Genomic DNA, 19,976 nt, shown 5'->3' with positions numbered 1-19,976 from the left:
CTTTGGCCTGGCCCATTTCGATGCCAGAGTAGCTCACAGCTTGCCCTGGGTCCCTTCAGTCCTTCATTGGGACCCTGCTTTTGGGGTGCTAGGAACTAAGGGCAACTGAGGCTTAAATCGAGAAAGCAGATGCTCAGGACGGACTAATATTTGAAGCCAATTAAGTCCCAAGTTACAAAAGTATAATAGTAACTGTCTTCCTTTGTCCATACAAAAAGGACATTGCTTTAAACTAAACTATTCAAAAGACATAAGGAGAAGAGAAAGGCAAAATTAACTTACAATACAAGTTTGGTGTCCTAGAAGAATCTGACCTTACAAACTAAGAGTCTGATTAGGGGAAAAAGCTGATTAACTGGTTGGGGAAGAGAGCACAGAGAAGTGAATACAGATAAACAAAGGAATGGGAGTGACTCGGGAGCACTGTGTAACCCGATAAACCTAAGCTCCTTGTGGCAAGGGAGAAAGGACAAAGCAATGTCATTCTACAGACTACATACCTGAAAAATCCACATATTAATATGCATGTTTAATTCCATGGATCCTAGTCATTTTGCAGAAATTTATTATTGGATTTGATTTCTAATGTTGAAAATGTTACTGTATTATTTACAAAACTGACACTTAGCCATTATGTAAGAAATGCCATGTGAGCAATATTTCCTTATTTCTTTGCACTTTGTGAAAGGTATCTTTAAGGACAGGGTGCAACCCTTCTCCCCAAAATAAAATCTAATATGAGATAGGTAGAAGAATGCTGAAAATACTAATCTGAAAGTACAACAGATATTAAAAACATTTTTTTAAATGAGAGAGGAAGAGTAATACTTTATGACAGGTACAACATAATTTCACCTATAATTACACAAGGTGCAATATAGTATGATAGTCAAATAGAATCTGAGTAAGAACTTAAGGGTTTTTTTTTTTATCTGACAGGTTGTTTGGAAAGCAAATATGGGGGAAAGGTACAGACATAATGTCCACTGAGAAAGGTCTCTCTCAAGGATAATTTAGCACTATAAATAAGCTTTCTGTACTATATTGATTAGATGTTTTTTAATGAAGTTCAAAGGGTCCCTGATGATATTTAGCTAATCTGATGTTGGTTCATTGCTAGCGTCACTCTATCAGTGCTTGGGGGGACCTGCAGAGCCACCCCTGGCAGTGCTAGAGAGGTTGACAGGGCGAGGGGTGGGTGAACCTGAATTGGGTCACACTGGGCATTGCTCAGGGCTTACTCTTGACTCCATGCTCAGGGATTAATAATTTCATATGCTCCTACTGACTATATGTCTTCTTCAGGAAAGTGTCTGTTCATATTCTCTCCATTTTGGGATGGGATCATTTTTGTTGCTATTGTTAAGCTTTATGAGTGCTTTATATATATTGGATATTTATCTTTTGTCTGATGTACAGTATGTAAATATTTTCTCCCATTCAGTTTGATTTTTTAAATTCAATTTATTTAGATGATATTTGGGGGGAATATTATGAGTTGAGTGCTCTCTAAGTGTGTATTAAGTTCTTATCTAAATTGCCATTTTCGATAAGAAAAAAATTAAGATTTTTAGATAAGACATTTTAGATAAAACTTTGTTTTCTTGTTTATTTTTTGTCTGGAACAACTGTATGTCCATGTCCATTGCTGTTGCTGGGGTGTTGAAGTCTCTGCTGTTGCTGTGGTACTGTCATTGTCTTCCTTTGAGTCTGTTAATGTATAATTCTGTTCTGTTTATGTTGGGTGCATACATACTGCTAATTGTTGTGTTTTCCACTATGTAAAGCTCTTTTTGTCTCTTCTGTCTTTTCTGGCTAAATCTATTTTATATGAGAAGCAGAGCTCTTCCTGCCTTTCAAAATTTTTCACTGGTTTGAAGAGTATTGGATTTTTTCCTCTCATTTTAAGCCTAGTCTAGCTATTATAACTGAGTCTCTTTGCAAGAAGTAAATGGTTGGTTTTGTTTTTTAATTCATTCCAGCACTACAGCCTTTTGGTTAGTGAGTTAAATTTGTTTACATTTACATTTATATTTACAACCTGACTTGCTACAGCCATTTGTGATCAGTTCCCTGGTTCTGTTTATTGCAGAGAGAGAGAGAGAGAGATCGAGAGAGAGAGAGAGAGAGAGAGAGAGAGGAGAGAGAGGAGAGAGAGAGAGGAAAGAGAGAGAGGAGAGAGTGCTGTTTTTGTTTGAGTTGCTTTAAACATTTATCATTAGTTTCTTGTAATTTCCTGGTTATGTTTATTGACTTGTTTTGTTTAAATAAGATTTACTTTTAATATTCTTGTAAAAGAAACGAACCTTTGCCTGATACTTTGTCTGTGAAAGTATTTCTGTCTCATACTTCAGAGTTTTGCAAGATAGAATATTCTTGGCTGCCATTTTTTATTTTAAACAACATTCTACTCTACTGGTTTCTACCGTTTCTGTTGAATCTGCTGATGACCTGATGGTAGTACTTTTATTAGTCACCTGGTCTTTGGTAGGGGGGATGGGTGAGAGGGAGCCTTATAAACATTGCTTTTGGGGTCTCCACTCTTGATGATTCTCTGTCAACTGAGCCAGGTGGTTCTATGCAGGGTCTAAGGATGTATTGCTGCTTGGGCCTTGAGGTGCAGGTGATGACCAGGCTACCTAAGTGGTCCTCTGGGACCATGGAATGCTAGGGATTGCTAGGGATAGAAGTGAGGTAGGACACATGCAGGGCATAAATCCCTTTATTACTGTCCTTCTGCTCCCTATGCCTTTTTTTTTTTTAGTATCTTAAACTATTAATAGTTTCACCACTGTGTCTTAGTATAGGTGTCTTTACATTTAGATAATCAAGTGTTCTATTAGCTTTATAGACTTGTATATGAAACTCTGGGCTGGAGCGATAGCCCAGCGGGTAGGGGATTTGCCTTGCACGTGGCCAACTTGGTTCAATTCCTCTGCCCCTCTCAGAGAACCTGGCAAGCTACCGAGAGTATCTCGCCCACACAGCAGAGCCTGGCAAGCTACCCGTGGCATATTCGATATGCCAAAAACAGTAACAACAAGTCTCATAATGGAGATGTTACTGGTGCCCACTCGAGCAAATCGATGAGCAGTGGGATGACAGTGATATCGTGATATGAAACTGCATTTTTCCACCAATGGCACACCAATTAAGATTGTTGTTATCCCTTTTAATGTATTTTGTGATTTTTTTTTTATGTGTATTCAGTGGTTCAGCCTTACAAGCATGCTTTGGAATTCTAATAATGGTAGTTTATAAAAACACTTAATTTTTTTGGTGGAGCTTGCCCCAAAGACCAGGTGACTAATAAAAGTACTCTCATCAGGTCATCAGCAGACTCATCAGAAACTAGAAGCCAGTAGAGTAGAATGCTGTTTAAAATACTCAAAAATAATGATAATCTAGCAAATAATACTATTATGTTAAACATTGTATTATATATGACACATAAGGACATTTTTTATATTAGTGAGAAAGATATATGAACATTTCAAATTATTGGTAGTGATTGTCACATGGTGAAAGTGCTAGTAGAGAATACATCTGTGGAGGCCACAGGGGTAAGGGAGCTTCTGTGTGAGTTTCTGCTCATTCCTGACCCTCAGGGAAAGCAACGTGGTGACTTCCTGCTCCACCCCCAGTCCCGAAAGATGTCCCTGAGGTTCCTTCTAAGTCCTCTTGATCTGCTCATCCTGGAAATTAACACTGTTCTCCCTGCCTTTGGCAGATTTGTGGAATTTAGGCTTTGTTCTTTGTGGTTCAGAGAAAAGTGAAAGTGTTCTCACCTGAAGGATCGATTTCTTTGTCAGAGAAAGAAATCAAGGACAAATCAGTGTGGATAAAAGTAGGGATACTTATTAAAGAAATAATACATAGCTTAGATTGGATGTGGGCACTGTCAAAGAAGATCACACACTGGGCCTTGAGGCATGGGTTTTTCAAGAGTGAGTTAGTAGGAGGTTGAGCATGAATCCCCTGATTGGGGTGGTGTTAAAATTATGCATCTAAGGACCAAATGTTTGCTCATTCATGGAATGTAATACTAGCACTTAATTATGCAGCTCGGGGCATGTAAGTTAATGCGTGTTTTATGCTTAATGAGGAGGAAAATAAAACAGGGTAAGGATTCTATCTACCAAGCATGTCCCAGTAGCTAGCTCGAACTGGTTTTCTAAATTCTCTTTGTCAGGAAGTTTGTAACCACAAGGCTGTCTGAATTGGACTCTCAAGGCTTATTTGTTGTTCTTTACACACGAGACAGAATCATCCCCCAACCTTACCACTCTTCTTCAGTGTTTTCCCGAACTGCCTCTCTATAATGACAGACGTAAACCTTTTTTGTTTTTATTCTTTGTCAGTTTATGTTTAACATTACTTAAAATATATTTAATATATAAAAGAGTTTTTATATCATACAGAAGTTATGAGGAAACTTGACAGCAAGCAGTTATATTTATTTTATCTTATTTGGGTTTGGCGCCATACCTGGTAGGGCTCAAGCTTACTACTAGCTCTGAGCTTAGGGATCACTCCTGGTGGGCTCAGGGGACCATCTGGGGTGCTAGGGATCAAACCCAGGTCAGCTGCATGCAAGGCAAACACCCTAACTCCTGTACTGTTGCACCAGCCCTGACAATTATTTTAAAGAAAATGTTTTTAACTCAAATTTATAAATTACATGTTTGAAGTCTATGAAAAATGACTATTTTTATTTAGAAATTAAACAATCTGTTGTAAGTGCTATGTAAATAATAAGTGCTGTGTAATTTTGGTCATCTTAATATCAATTTGCCTAATCAGTGATAACCAAAATCCAGCATTCCTCATAATGTCTTTCGATGACTTTGCTTCCAAATTCATTGTCCATGTATGCTTCAGAAAAATGTTCAATCTTATTTATGAATTATTATGTAAAAGGGAGATAAATAATATGCTTGTTTCCTTAGTAAGTTGTTGGCAAAACTGTTTCCCAGTTTATATTCCAGACACTAAGCCTAGTCTGACTTGGATATCCTGTACAGTACCAATACATTGTTTTGATGCCAAATGCAATGTTTTACTGAATAATTTTTTAAATTCTATATGTGTTTTGTACATATTGTAGGAACTGACAAAAAATCTTGAGTTAAGTAATAATAGTTTCCAACGACAATTGCTTGCTGAAAGGAAAAAGGCATATGAAGTTCATGATGAAAATAAAATCCTTCAAAGGGAGTTGCAACAGTTACATACCAAATTAAAGGTATGCACTTTTAGTGTAAATTGCATTGCTTTTGCCTCTGTGTATTAAATAAAAATCTAATTTAAAAGTTACTATTTCTATTTGTATGTTAGTATAGTATAATTTATGAAATTCTAATATTATTTATAATATTTCAAAAAGACAATATAATCACTATAAAATGTATCAAAAAGAAATGCTGAAAATAATGATAGTAATGGTATAATAGTAATAGCAGTGTAGCACTGTCCTCCTGTTGTTCATCGATTTGCTTGAGCGGGCACCAGTAACGTCTCCATTGTGAGACTTGTTACTGTTTTTGGCATGTTGAATATGCCACGGGTAGCTTGCCAGGCTCTGCCATGTGGGCGGGATACTCTCAGTAGCTTGCCAGGCTCTCCAAGAGGGATGGAGGAATTGAACCCGGGTAAGCTGTGTGCAAGGCAAACACCCTACCCGCTGTGCTACTGAGATAACTACAATAACCTATAAAATTCTGAGTGAAAAGTATGGGACATATTGCTTTTTAGTGCTGCATTGTTGAGAACTTCCCAGCTGCAGTGCTCGGGCTTGGTGCTTGTGGTTGATCTGGCAGTGCTGGAGCACCTTGAGATCTCTGGTCCTTCTCCATGCAGAGCAGGCACTCAATATTTTGATCGATCTCACCAGTTTCTCCCTAGACTCAGTTTTGAGATTGTTTCAATTCTTTTCATTTTTACTGTAGAGAGGAAGCATTCAAAGTTATGTGATTTTGTTAAAGTAGGTATATTTTTCTTTGTTTTCTGTTTTGGGGCCATACCTGCTGGTGCTCAGGGGCTACTCCGTGGTCAGTACGCAGGGGTTTCTTCCAGCAGTGTTCAAGTGACCAGGTAATGGGGGGGACTGAATATGGCCCTCCTCCTGCATGCAAATCAGGTGCTCCAGTTCATCAATATATATCCCAAACCAGTGAATCATAACTCTATTCAGAGGTCCCTAATAGGTTGAAATTTTGTGCAGAATTGAGTATTTGAACATTATCTTACAAAGAATTTTTATTTTGTTATTTAGGTTCTCCAAGAAAGCTTAAGCTCTTTAAAATGGTCAAGAAAAGTTGTATTTAAAAGAATGATTTAATTTTTAAATCATTTGATTTAAAAATTGACAATTCAGTTGACAATTCAGAACCTATACTTGAGAGTTAATTAGCTAAATTCCTTTTCTCTGACTAACCTGAAAGACCCTTGAACTCAGTGTTAGCTCTATTGTAGTATTTGGTAGAAAATGAATTTTACAATTATTTACTCTTGCTTTTTCTTGATTGTCAGCACATATTGAACTTTTAATTAAAGACTAATTGTTTTAGCCTAACTTAAGTATCCTAAAGACAACATTTCTGTATTTACGTAGCATTTACAAAGAAAAGCTGATATCCAGGTCCAGGTCTATTTCAGTATGATAAGGAAAATTCCATGCACCAAGGTGAAAGGTTTTGTTTGTTTTAAACATTATTAATCATATTGCATTTGTTTTCAGGAAAAGGAGAGAGAACTGGATATAAAAAACATCTATTCTAATCGTCTACCAAAGTCCTCTCCGAAGAAAGAAAAAGAAATTATATCAAGAAAAAATGGTATAATAACTATTATTGTTGAAAAATTAATAATTTGTTATTACTAATTACTAATAAAATTAATGTGAATTAGGAGAAACTCCAGGGGTAAATAACTTTTAAAATATAAATGTTCTTGAACACTGGTGGAGGTGTGTGCTGCTGGAGTGTTGCATACATGAAACTTGACCATTAGCAGTATTGTAAATCATAGTGTATCAAATAAAAAAAGAAAAAAATATTATAAAAATGAGCATTAATTTCCTTATAGGTAATTTTCAGATCCTTTTGTATTTTTTAACTGGTCTTTAAACTGGTATTTTAGATGATTAAATAAAAACCTTTCTTTTGTAATTTATGTATTTATTACTAATTTATTTTGGGTGACTCCCATCTGCAATTATTGCCAGTTAGTGCAAAGGCACTAACTGATACTCAGCCACCCTGCTGGTGCTGGGGGCCTCCAGGGTCATGCCCAACAGTTCACAGAACTGTGGTGCCAGAACAGACCCAAGCAGTGATCCTGTGTTCCCATTCACAGACAGTATCAGACTAGTGCTTATGACTCGACTGATTTTTGGCAGCCACAGATGCCTGTGAGAATTTAATAAATGCTTGCAAGATCCATCTTGTAACTAATGCTCAGACATGTGTGCCTTGATGGTAGTGGGATTCGTGGTCACCAGTGCCCTGTAGCTGGTATAGCACCAAGGTCTAGCTGGCCTGGGCAGTAGCCCAGTGTTCACCGTTGCCAGTGTCTGGCAACTGACTTGGTCTTTGACTGGAGATTGTGATCATGTGTATCCGTTATATGCTACTCAACAAGCTGACCTTTGCAGCTCCTCGGGGAGTTTTGCATTTGCCAGCACCCATTTGGGGATGGATCCTCTAAATAATGGTTTAAAGGGGCAACCCTTCACCCCTGGGGTGTCTGCTCCCTATTGCAGCTTCTGGTATGGCAGCCCCCAGTTGCTTTGTCAGGAACGCCTGCTCCCAGCTGTAGCCTGGGAACAGTGCACCCTGCCTGTGTATTGCCGGTTTTCACTCTTTCTGCCACGGTGGGCATAGGCACAAAACTGAACTTTTTTAGACTTTTTATGCTTGGTGTCCTTCACTTTAGGTTGGAGATTGTCTAATGCACTCATTTCCAGAGTACTTCCTTTATTTCTGAGTTCACTGCAACTATAAGGCTGCTAGACTGTGAAATATGTAAATCCTAAGGCTAGGGCCTGTCTGGGTAATGCGAGACTGTGAGCCTGTTAGAGAGCAATTGGCTGGGACCCAGCTGGGATGTCCTAACCTCCAGAATGGCTGCCCCAGTCTCAGCCAGATGTAGTCACACACTTCCCCCCCACCCCAACCCCCCTTTGTTGAGTTTAGTAAGTTCTGAGACACGGTGACTATAAACTGAATTCTGGGAAATGCCTACAAACTCAGCTCTATAACTGTGTCTCCCCCTGGGTTGGTTCTCCTGGCCATGTCAGGAGTGGCCGCCCACTGTGGTATGCTTGCCAGGACCCTGGTCTCTTTTCAACCTAGTGAGTGCTAGTATAAAACTGGTGTTCTGGGCCAGAGTGCTAGTACAGTGGGTAGGGTGTTTGCCTTGTAAGCGGCCGACCCAGGTTCAATCCCCAGCATCCCATAAGGTCCCCTAAGCACCACCAGGAGTAATTCATGAGTGCAGAGCCAGGAGTAACTAACCCCTGAGCATCGCCAGATGTGACCCAAAAAGCAAAAAAAAAAAACAAAAAACCCCAAAAAACAAAACCAAAAGAAACCTGGTGTTCTGTGAGCCCTTTGTAGTTGGCTTCCTCACCTCCCAGGCTGGCATTTTCTGTCTTGTACTGGCTTGTGAGACTTATTGGTCCCTTTTCTTTCAGTCTCTGCTTGTCCCCTCCCCTGACACAAGGGCTGTGCCCCTTTGGTCTGGACTTACCTGTGACTCTGCCTTCTGTGGAATTGAGTTTTCCTCAGATGCTGGCTCTTTATTGAATTTCCTCAGTGAGAGCCCTCACATGGAGTTGTGTTCTGTTCACTTTTATTTTTTCTTTGTGTTGAGGCCACAGGAGTTCTTACAGAACTGTTCCTGCACATCCATCTTGGATATACCCTCCTTAATCTAATTTTTAAAACTTTTATGAAAATACATAAACATACCCTAAACAAGAGAGGATATGTGTCACCTACTCTTAAAAATTATACATTTTATCTAATTTTATCTCATTTTTTCCCAAAGTATTTCATTAGCAAACCCCAAGATGTTCACTCTAAAATATTTTATTATTGTTATGAGTCTTAATTTAAAAATTATAATTTTCATCGTGTAATTTTTATAATAGTTTAATTGCAAGCATTTTAAATGTTTTAAGAAGATATGGGTCAGAGAGAAAAATATAGCAGGGAGGGTGCTTCCCCTATATGAGGCTGACCCAGATTTGATCCCTGGCACCTTATTAGTCACTTGAGCCCACCAGTAGTGATCCCTAACTGCAGAACCAGAAGTACGCCAGGTATGGCAAACCCAACCCCCAATAAAGCTAAGAAGATTTACCTATCAATATTGTCTTCAAGGTATATTATTTACTGTTAAATCTAGGCCAGAACTAGAAGTAGTGAGAAATTATGGAGATGAGCAAAACTTGTATCATCTCATTTAGATGGTGAATTTATTATCAGTTTATTCCAAATATATTAGGTACTGTTCAATATGATTAGAAACATTCTTTTATAATTTTTATGGTAGCTGCATGCCAGGTTGATTTTATGACCGAATGTACAAAAGGAGTACAAACCATTGAAGACTTCAAAATGGAAGAAGCTTTTGTACTACCACAGACAGTTACATATAATGAACATAGATCACAAGATCCTGAGCATCTTAAATGGGTGAGTTTAGCAATATGATTGATTGGGTATAAGACTTGGTTTAAAGTTATTCTAAAAACATGGTATCAAACAATTTAAAAGTTCAGCTATGGAATTAGTACTCCAGCTTGTCTAAGGAAGAACTAGCATTTTTAAAAGAAAGGGATAACATTTGTGGATTTACTAAGTTCATATTTCATATTTCGGATGCTTCAGAAAGACTAACTGTATTTATAAATAGGCGGTAGACGAGAAGAAAAAATTCATCCTGTTATCTTTTTATGTGTCTAGGTAGTTTCTGAAATTCCTCATTTTTTATGTTTACTCACAAATGAAAATAGCTTAAAATTGGTTACAATTGAACTATATTTAACTTTTAAATCTGAACTATAGAAGAATTTTTTCATCAACTAAATAAATACCAACTAAAGTAATTTTAGTGCTGTCTGACTTTGTACCATTAAAATCAGTGAAATTCTGAGAGCCTTATGATCAATTTGTATTTAAGAAAACATATATTCAATACTGGAAGGTCTTTTTCACTAAGGTAATTTATCCTTGGTATTTACTATCTAAACTGTAAGAAAAAAAGCAACAACAAAAACCCAAAAGAAATATATAACCTACATAATATTCTAGTGATCTAGCATATATAACGTTAATCTTTGTGCCTTTTCAGTTTCCAAGTGATCCTGAGATGTGTGTGTGTGTGTGTGTGTGTGTGTGTGTGTGTGTGATGTAAGAAAGAATGAATGAACTGATACGGTTCCTGTATGTACTCTAGTTTTTAATTTTTACTCCATCTAGACAAGTTAGAAAAGTGTGTTTCTTCTTATATTTGCACTGTTATTGAGACTAGTTCATGTTGATTTGTCTTTTGGAAAATTAAAATATAGAGAACAGCATTTTGTTTTTTGGCTTTTTGGGTCACACCTGGCAATGCTCAGGGATCACTCCTGGTTCTCCATTCAGGAATTGCTCCTGGCAGTACTCAGGGGACCATATGGGATGCTGGGGGTTGAATCCAGGCCAACTGCTTGCAAGGCAAATGTCCTAGCCACTATACTATAACTCTATACCCAAAAACAGTGCCAGTGACATCTCCATTCGTCCCGGCCTTAAGATTTTAGCAGCCTCTCCTTACTCATTTTTCCAACTATTGGAGGCTCTTTTCAGGGTCAGTGGATGACATCTGTTATTATTACTGTATTTGGCATATCGAACATGCCACAGGGAGCTTGCCAGGCTCTTCCTTGCAGGCAGGATACTCTCGGTAGCTTGCTGGGCTCTCTGAGAGGCATATATATCTCTCAACCTGAGCAGGTCCTCCAAACAACCTTTACTTAGTGTTCCATTCTCTATCTGAGCTGCCTTTTCCCCTAGCATTTGAGACAGGCTTCCAAACGGTAGAATAAACCTCCTGTCCTCATCTCTACTATTCTTAGGAAGAATAGCATTTTTAAGAGGCTGAAAAGTTGGTTTTTATTAGTATACCATTAAGGAGAAGGAACAGCAACCTGATAGAGTGAAAAGAATGTAACACTGGAGTTAGCGCATCTTTTTAATTACATAGTGACTTCTTGAAATCTCAGTTTCCTAATCTATAAAACTGTTTCTAAGTTCCTATTAGAAAGAGTTCTAATAATGACTTAAGCAGATAACACATGTTTTTCTTTTGTAAGAGACTGAAAGTCAGTGAATAATTCATTATCTTATCAATTTGCATAGTTCATCAGTGGGCATAGTTTTACTTAGTTAATTTTTTTTTTTGGATGGTAGTCTTTTAAGGGGTTCCTGGAGGTTGTTCCTGGTAATACTTAGTCAACCAGCCTGGATGGTTCAGTGTGAAGGTCCAAAGACTCATGCTACATTGGCCCGGCAGTACTGGGGAACCAAGATCACCCCAGCACGTCAGGGCAGTGAAGGATGGGCACCATGCACAGTAAGGTGCATGTAGACATCTCCTAATCCCCTTGCAATTTCCCTGGCCCCAAGGCAGAGCTTTTTGGCAGTTGTCCTCTTCTCTGATTGCTCTTTCATCCTTAGAGAGAGGATCATCCTCCTCTATCAGAACTGGCTCCCCATACTGTGAGAACATGGTCATTGTGTTTTCCATTTTAGAAATGTGATCAGAAGTTGTACACATACTTCTACTCTCATCATATTAGGTCTAGTTAATGGGGATAGTGTCTAGTTAAACATCCCACTTTCCTTCAAAAACTTTGGTTTATATAACACAAAGGAAAAAGAAGGGAATGACTAAGAAGAGGAGTGTGAACGATTCTCTGTACCACATAAAAGGTATTTGATTTTTTTTTTTATTGAATCACTATGTGGAAAGTTACAAAGCTTTCAGGTTTAAGTCTCAGTTACACAATGCTCAAACACCCATCCCTTCACCAGTGCACATATTCCACCACCAAGAACCACAGTAAACCTCCCCCCAACCCCCACCTCCCCAGCCCCCCACCCCGCCTGTGTGGTATTTGATTTTTAGTAAGAAAAATCATGCATTTTTGAGAGGAATCATAAAAAACAAGGAATATTGACTTTGCTTCTACTATGGTGACATGTTCTATACATTCTTCTTTAAAATTTTAACTAAAGCACAAAAAGCCCTGTGTGTTTTGAAGCTTCTTTCAAAGGATAATTACTTGTGACTTCTCAGAGTTAGTAACTGAAAGTCTACTTTCATTCAACCTAATGAATGGGTGATACAATATTTATCTTGCTTAATGGGAGATACAATATTTAAATAGCTTTTCCTCTTTTTCTGCATGTAAGCTTGCATCTGAAAAAAAGAATCTGTTATGTCAAGAGACTGATGAATATGACAGAGCAGGGGTCATAAACACAGTGATGGACAGAGAAAAAATTTTCATTAGATATCAGGAACATCATATGAAGCAGAACTTTGTGAAGCAAGAAAATGGTAAGAAAGTTTGCTTTAACAAATACTGAGTTAGCAACCCCATATTTCATCTAGCTGAACTTTGAATTGGTTAGACAGAAAAAGAAGATGTTGATACATTTGGTAGTAGTGGTCTCTCAGAACTCCCAAATATTTGTATGAAGTTAGGAAAGAGAAAAAAATGAAGGCTATTAATTGCTTTTTTGTGTTAGAGAAAATTCAGGTGAAGTAGAAAAAAATGGTTCTTTGCATATTTTCTGAAGTGTGACAAAGAGGTAAGTGGACTTTGTTAGCTTGACTTTGAAAGTAGTCTCTAGAAAAGCAACCATTAAAAAATCAGTGTTGGGGCTGGAGAGAGAGCACAGCAGGTAGGGCGTTTGCCTTGCACGCGGTCGACCCGGGTTCAAATCCCAGCATCCCATATGGTCCTGAGCACAGCCAGGGGTAATTCCTGAGTGCAGAGCCAGGAGTAACCCCTGTGCATCGCCAGGTGTGACCCAAAAAGCAAAAATAAAAAAAAATAAATAAAAAATCAGTGTCTTGGGAGGTTCTGAACCTATATTTAGATATTTTTAGTTTAAATATGTAGAATGAATTATCACTGTCACTGTCACTGTGATGTCAACTGCTAATTAAAAAACTAATAAGGACATAATCCTTGCTCATCAATTTGCTCGAGCAGACACCAGTAACATCTCCATTGTGAGACTTGTTACTGTTTTATGGCATATCAAATATGCCACGGGTAGCTTGCCAGGCTTTGCTGTGCGGGCAAGATACTCTCAGTAGCTTGCCGGGCTCTCCGAGAGGCATGGAGAAATTGAACCTGGGTTGGCCTAGTGCAAGGCAAATGCCCTACCCACTGTGCTATGTAAAATAAACAAAACTTGTTTTTGAGTTTAGAAGCTTAGAAATAAATTTATTTCCATTTAGATATAGGTGAGAGATAACTCAGACTGATCCTTTGAATGTATTTTATTGATTACATAATAGCTTCCTAAAAGGAAATTTTGTTTTCCTTAAAGGTAATGGAACATAAAGTAATGGCCTAATTGTTGTTTAAATTTGTATATGTTTATTTGTATTTGTGTGCTTTTTTTTTTTCTTTTTGCATCACACCTGGTGATGCTCAGGGGTTACTCCTGGCTCTGCACTCAGGAATCACCCCTGGCGGTGCTCAGGGGACCATATGGGATGCTGGGAATTGAACCCGGGTCAGCCGTGTGCAAACACCCTACCCGCTGTGCTATAGCTCCAGCCCCTATTTGTGTGTATTCTTAATGCAACAGTTGAAATTGAAGCTTTGTTTATATCACAATTGGTGAGTACACAGAGATAGATGTCACATTGTTAACTATTGAACAGAAGATTAGACATTTTGGTTAGCTGTACAAGGAAAAGAAACTAGCAGACTATCATATTACTTGTCCTTTTGACTGAATTTTTTCCTCTCTGAAGTCTAGGTAATTATATATGATTATTATCGAGAATGTGTGCCATTTACTGATGTTACAAGATTTGTGATGTTCTTAATTATTTTTTAATTTTCACAATAATTAGTATTAAATTTTTTCATTTGGATATAATTACAAAATTACAGCAAAGTGGGAAACAATAACTAACAAATTATTTGAGTATGTTATAAACCTCATTCTATATCCTAAAATATTTCCATGTATGTTATTCCAAAACAAGATTTTTTTTTTGCATCATTTCAATATAGCTATGATATAGCACATTTTATATCTTTTTTATGTCCTTCTTAGTTTTTCAATTAGCACAGAACAAATGATAAATGTCATTGTCTTTTATACATTTTTCTCCCTCTAGGATACTTTCTTCAGTATTTTTTAATCTGAAACATCATCTCATTTAAAAAAAATTTTTTTGTGAGTTAATATTTTTAACAATTACCCATTTTTTAAGAAACAGAATATTTTATTAAAGGTTTGTTAGATTTTCTCAGTTATATTCAGAGTAATGCCTCTGTAGTCAATAATATGTTTGTGGGGTCCAGGAGACAGCTTAGGAATCAAGATCCAAAATTCACTCCCCAGCACAAAATGGTCTCTTGAGTTTCATTGGATGCAGCCCTGATAACCCTCAACATTGCTGGCCCCAGGAGAGCTACATTGCTGGGCCCAACTACCTTCCAGCTCGTTTGACTGAGTATTGCCAGAAATGGCCCCTGGGCTTCTGATCATGCTTAAAAGACCTCATCACACACAGAAATAAATAAAAAATGTGATAAGTGATAATGTGTCCTCAGAATATGACATCCAGAGACCAAGATGGAGTAAACGGTGTCTTTACCCCATCTATCCTGTTATCCTCCAACCAGTGTACAGCAGTATTATTTTTACATATAAAAATAGGGAACCTTTTCCACCCCTATATTTTAAAAATGTTTTATTTAGAAATTTTGAGGAAGGAAAGGGGGGAAGAATGGGGAAAGGAGAGGAGGGGAGATCAGAGAGGTGAGTTGAGAGGAGAGGAGAGAGGAGAAAGAGAGTGAGCTTAATACACTCAAGATAGCATGCAGGCTTCTCCTAAAGTGGAGAGAGCTGTAGTATCAATCCCAGTGCTGAAGTATGAAAGTACATATTTCAAGAGGGGAGATGGGAGATGCAGGCAGTATGTGTCTGCGGGCACCATGTGCATGGCCCTGGCAACACACATGTGTGTCACCCTATTTTTCTTTAATGAATTTCAGTGTTTCTGTATGTGGGCATATTCTTGAGTCTTCATGGATCCCAGGATATGAAGTATAAAAATGAAACTATTGTGTCTATAATCACTGTGCTATTGATTTATAAATCAGATACTGACTGTTTTACTTAAAGTTTTTCCTATGTAGAAATATTAACGTGTATTTAACTTTACAATTTGACTTTATGCAGAGTGGGAAGGAGAAAAATCAGTTAAAAACCACAAAGAAAACACACTTTTATTAGAAAAAGGAGAAAAGGCAGCATTGGAAACTGGCAGATACCAAACAGATATGTACTACATTCAAAATACTGAAGAGGAAGAGGAAGAAAGACAGAAGAGAAAAATGCTAATTGCTAAGCTAAATGAAATTGATCGAGAATGCCAAGATGTCCAGGATCCCAAATGTGCTCCTCTGCCACTGTTACCTGATTTAAAATCAAAACTGGACTCCTCAGAAAGTAGTCCCACTAAATACACGTCTTCTGAATCTGAGAGATTTTTTAATGGGCGTCATATGCAAGATATCAGTTTTTTAACTACAAAAGATGATCAGGATGAAGAAAATATTACAAGTCAAGCCTCTTCAAATGAGATTTCATTTGGCAGTTATGTGCCTTCATTTGCAAAAACATCAGAGAAGCCAAGTCCAGTTAGCCAAAAGAGTAGCCTTTTGGATTTCCAAAAAAACAATACAGACAAACTTAGTAAAGATGATGTAGATCTAATTGCAAAAAGAGAGAGAAAAGCTAACCTGATGGAACAACTATTTGGAACCAGCAGCAGCAGCACTGTTTCATCAAAAAATGGTGAACCACATCATCAAAACAAAGAAGACTTTGACCCTCTAAATTTTCTCCCAGCAGATAAAAGCAGCAAGGAGAGAGACCATGATGAAGATAATGACTTTTGCTTCAACGAAGGAAGAAGATTTACTCCAAACAGACATAGGTTAACACATGAAAACCGTAAACCTGCAGTAAAAGTCGTTGATTCTGTAGAAGATGAAATTGAAGAAGTAATACTGAGATGACTTATTAAGCATAAATATTTTTCCAATTGTACATATTAAAATATTTTAATATGATATTTTTATAAACATTTAGACTTACAAACATTTGAATTTTAATACTTAAAATTCCTATAAGGAATATTTTAATAAATATATTAAAATATAAAGTAGATCACATTTACTAGGTTGCCAAGAGTGAAGGATGTGTTTTTGAATGAAACTGAAATTAGAAATATATCTTACTTGGTTTATGCTTATTTGTTATGCTTCTTTCTTTCTTTGTTTTTGATCATATTCTTACAATCTAAATACACACTTTGCTGCTAATTGTTGAGTGACAATTAAGTTAAATTGTGTTGGGAAGTGTAATGGAGAATGAACACTTTTTAGCTACCTTATTCTGGGTGGTGGTGGTTGGGATCGGGGGAGATCCTTTCTTAAATGGCACAGTTCTTTTAAATGAAAGCGACATTGGAATTTCTCATTTCTTTGGAAATAGCCACAGTTAAATGTTACTCATTTAAAATCCCATTTACAGTCTTAGTGATCACTTACCTACAACTAACAAGTAACTTACCTACAACTAGGTTGCTGCCACAAAAGGTTGAATTCAATAGACATTTGTCTGTTTGCATAAACAGATCAACTGTTATGCCTCCCAAAGGGTTAGGTAGAGTGTACTCAGTAACTTCTCTCCTTTATTCTCTTTCTGTCTTAGTGACTGGGTGCAGGATTTCATACCAAGTACAAGAAATAGAGTAAATTTCATCCATATAGATTTTTAGATGATTATATTTCCAAAGTAATGGAATCTCGAAATTTTACATATACTTTTTTTTTCAATGTAGGAGTACTGCTATTTATTCAGCCATTTAATTAAGGTGATTGAATTGGGCATGAACTCCACATTACTTTTTTTTAATTCAGAATGTTAATTTTATTCTATTATTTTATTATTATTCTTTTCCCCCTTTTTATTGGTTCACTGTGAAATACAGTCACAAAGCTTTCATGTTTGAGCTTTGGTCATACGATCATCAAACACCCATCCCTTTATTAGTGCACATTTTCCACCCCCAAAGTCCCCAGTAATCTCCTTCCCAACCCCACCGCCATTTCAATCCTTCCCCTGCCTGTGTGGCAGACAATTTTCCCCATACTCTATCTATACTTTAGTTGCATTTAATATTTCAACGCCAGTCTCACCACCACTCAAACCTGCCAAAAAGGCAATGCCAGACGATTTGTTTTGTATTGCTTATTATGAATGGAATATAACGTCCAGGAAATTCTGTGTCATTTTCTTCCTAAAGCTTTACTTTATAGTTTTTGGGTCTTAGCCCTTGATGTTGATGAGATTACATGGTGCCCAGGGCAGTTTGTGGGTGTGACTGCCAAACTTCTGGAAAACTGGGGACCTGGTGGGAGGAGGCCCAATCCCGATTCAAGCGGGCTCGGAGACCTCAGTCACGGGTTCCTGCATACCTGGGTTTTCCTGCCAGTCCGCTCTTGGGTAAGGCTTGTTCTTGAGTGTGTGGAGAGTGTCCTTGAGCATGGCAGCAGTTGGGTTCTGGAGGTTTTTGTCTGCTGAATTCTGTTTGGGGTGGGAGGGGAAACTCAATCTGTCCCTGTCCGAGGTGCCCCGGTCAGGACAGCCTGGCACGGGGTCAGGAGATTCTGCAGCACTCTCTACCGGGAGCTTAAGTTTATGGTCTCTGGGTCTTGGCCATTGATGAGATTACATGGCCCTGGGGGCAGTTTGTGGGTTTGACTGCCAAGCTACTGGAAAAATGGGAGTCTGTGGGGAGGAGGCCTAGTCCCAATCCAAGCAGGCTTGGAGATCTCAGTCACGGGTTCCCACTTACCTCCGCGCCACTGGCCCTAACTGCATCCTTGGATCTCTTTTGAGATTTATGGGTCTCTGAAATAAGGCCAATAAATGAGCTTATATAAGCTGAGCCAGAGGTGGTTTGTGGGAGTGGCTCCCATATACCTAACTTTTGGTCATTTAATTTCTTGGTAAACTTGGCCCCAAGTTGTTGGGGTCTGGCCAAAGGCACAGCATCAGTTTTGGGGTATCTGGAAGTTTGAAGACACCATCAGGCTGCTGATGTACTCACCTCACAGGTACAGGTTGACCTGCTTGCGTCATCGTACCCCCTTAACATATACTTTTAAGATGTAAACTTACCATCAAAGAGTATAATATCCTGTTTAACTTGTATAATTAATTTTAAAGCACTGTTGTGAGAACCGTTTCACAGATGGGGTGTTTACCATTCTGGGTACGGTAGGTGGATTTTTGTTGAAAGGTATTGGAGTTTTGCTATTTGTAGCTCACTTTGGCTGCCAGGGAGTTGATGATTATGTGAGAATAGTCTTTAAGAAGTAGTGGTACACCACAACCATGGAAACTAAACACGTAGAATGAAGAATGATTGAAATAGCAAGTCAGAGGTCGAATGAAGAGATTTAGATTGGCACTTACTCTAAAATGAGCTGTTGTTTCAAAAATTTACTACATAAAATGTTCATGGTATTTTTTTTATGCTAAGTGTACATATCATTGAGGGGGATAAAATTACTATTTCACTTGGCTTCTTATAAAGGCTTATTATTCAATATCATTTACTTTATAGTTTTTGGGTCTTAGCCCTTGATGTTGATGAGATATTTAAGAAACTTACATGGTTAGGTGGCTAGTTAAAATATATACCACTGATAATCTAAATTATGTTCCTATCATTTATTGGGAGCAGAATCTCCCTAAAGATCTAAACTGTACTAAAGGTTTTAAAGAAACTTTATGTCTGATACAAACAAGAATTTAGTATGTTGCACATCATTCTAGTATATGTGAAATAATATTATTGAATTGTAGTTCTTACTACATAAAATTTTATGCAATGTTATCATAGCTGCTAATTTTTCTGCCAAAAGAATTCTAATTTTAGGTATAAAAAACCTAGTGGAGTTTTATGTTTAGGTTATTTAAATTAATCTTTTGCTTTTTTCTATGAATATTTTATATATTTTGACCAGATGCCACAAGACATAATTATTAGAAGGTTAACTGAAGATTGACTTGTAAAGCTAGAAACATTATTAAAATTGGAGAGTAAATGTACAGAACAAGTTTTCTTTATGAACAAGCTTTAGAGAATAAATAGCTTTTTTTTTAATTGTAAAGTTATTTTTGTTTTTGTACTAGAACTGTTACTAATAAAGATGAAAGACAATTTTGCCTCTTTATTTGAAAGATATCTAAGGTCACTTGCAAAATACAGAGAGAAACAGTCTGCAAGGATAAATTTGCATTTCATTCTTCACTTTTTTCATTCTAGAAATTTTAGTTGAAGTAAATGAATATTCTTACATAATCAGATTATTTTAGCTTTTATTAATTCATTCTTAACAGCTCTCTCAATCACATAATCTTTATCTTATTAAAATGGTGGGAGCTGAGTGGCCAGGACAGTAGCACAGTGAGTAGGGTGCTTGCCTTGCTTGCAGCTGACCGGGATTCTATCCCCAGCACCCTCTGTGGTCTCCTGAGCTCACCCAGGAGTGATCCCTGAGCACAGAGCCGGGAGTAGGCTCTGAGCACTGTTGGGTATGGCCCTCAAACAAAACCAATCTTTAAAAAAAATTTCTTAAATAAAAA

At 37.5% G+C, this 19,976-nt stretch overlaps 1 protein-coding gene across 1 annotated transcript in view; it reads left to right on the top strand.

The window, feature by feature from the left end:
- LCA5 (lebercilin LCA5) overlaps positions 1-19,545 on the top strand; it is a 34,366-nt gene extending 14,821 nt beyond the window's left edge. Inside the window, exons 4-8 of the mRNA XM_055137056.1 lie at positions 5,108-5,245; positions 6,740-6,836; positions 9,559-9,701; positions 12,465-12,612; positions 15,492-19,545. Coding sequence (XP_054993031.1) covers positions 5,108-5,245; positions 6,740-6,836; positions 9,559-9,701; positions 12,465-12,612; positions 15,492-16,333 — 1,368 coding nt within the window. The 3' untranslated portion in view covers positions 16,334-19,545. The remainder of the gene's footprint in view (positions 1-5,107; positions 5,246-6,739; positions 6,837-9,558; positions 9,702-12,464; positions 12,613-15,491) is intronic.
- Positions 19,546-19,976: the final 431 nt, after the last annotated feature.

Source organism: Sorex araneus, chromosome 4, assembly GCF_027595985.1.
Source record: "Sorex araneus isolate mSorAra2 chromosome 4, mSorAra2.pri, whole genome shotgun sequence".
Classification (NCBI taxonomy): Eukaryota; Metazoa; Chordata; class Mammalia; order Eulipotyphla; family Soricidae; genus Sorex; species Sorex araneus.
This window is presented reverse-complemented; position numbering and strand designations above follow the sequence as displayed.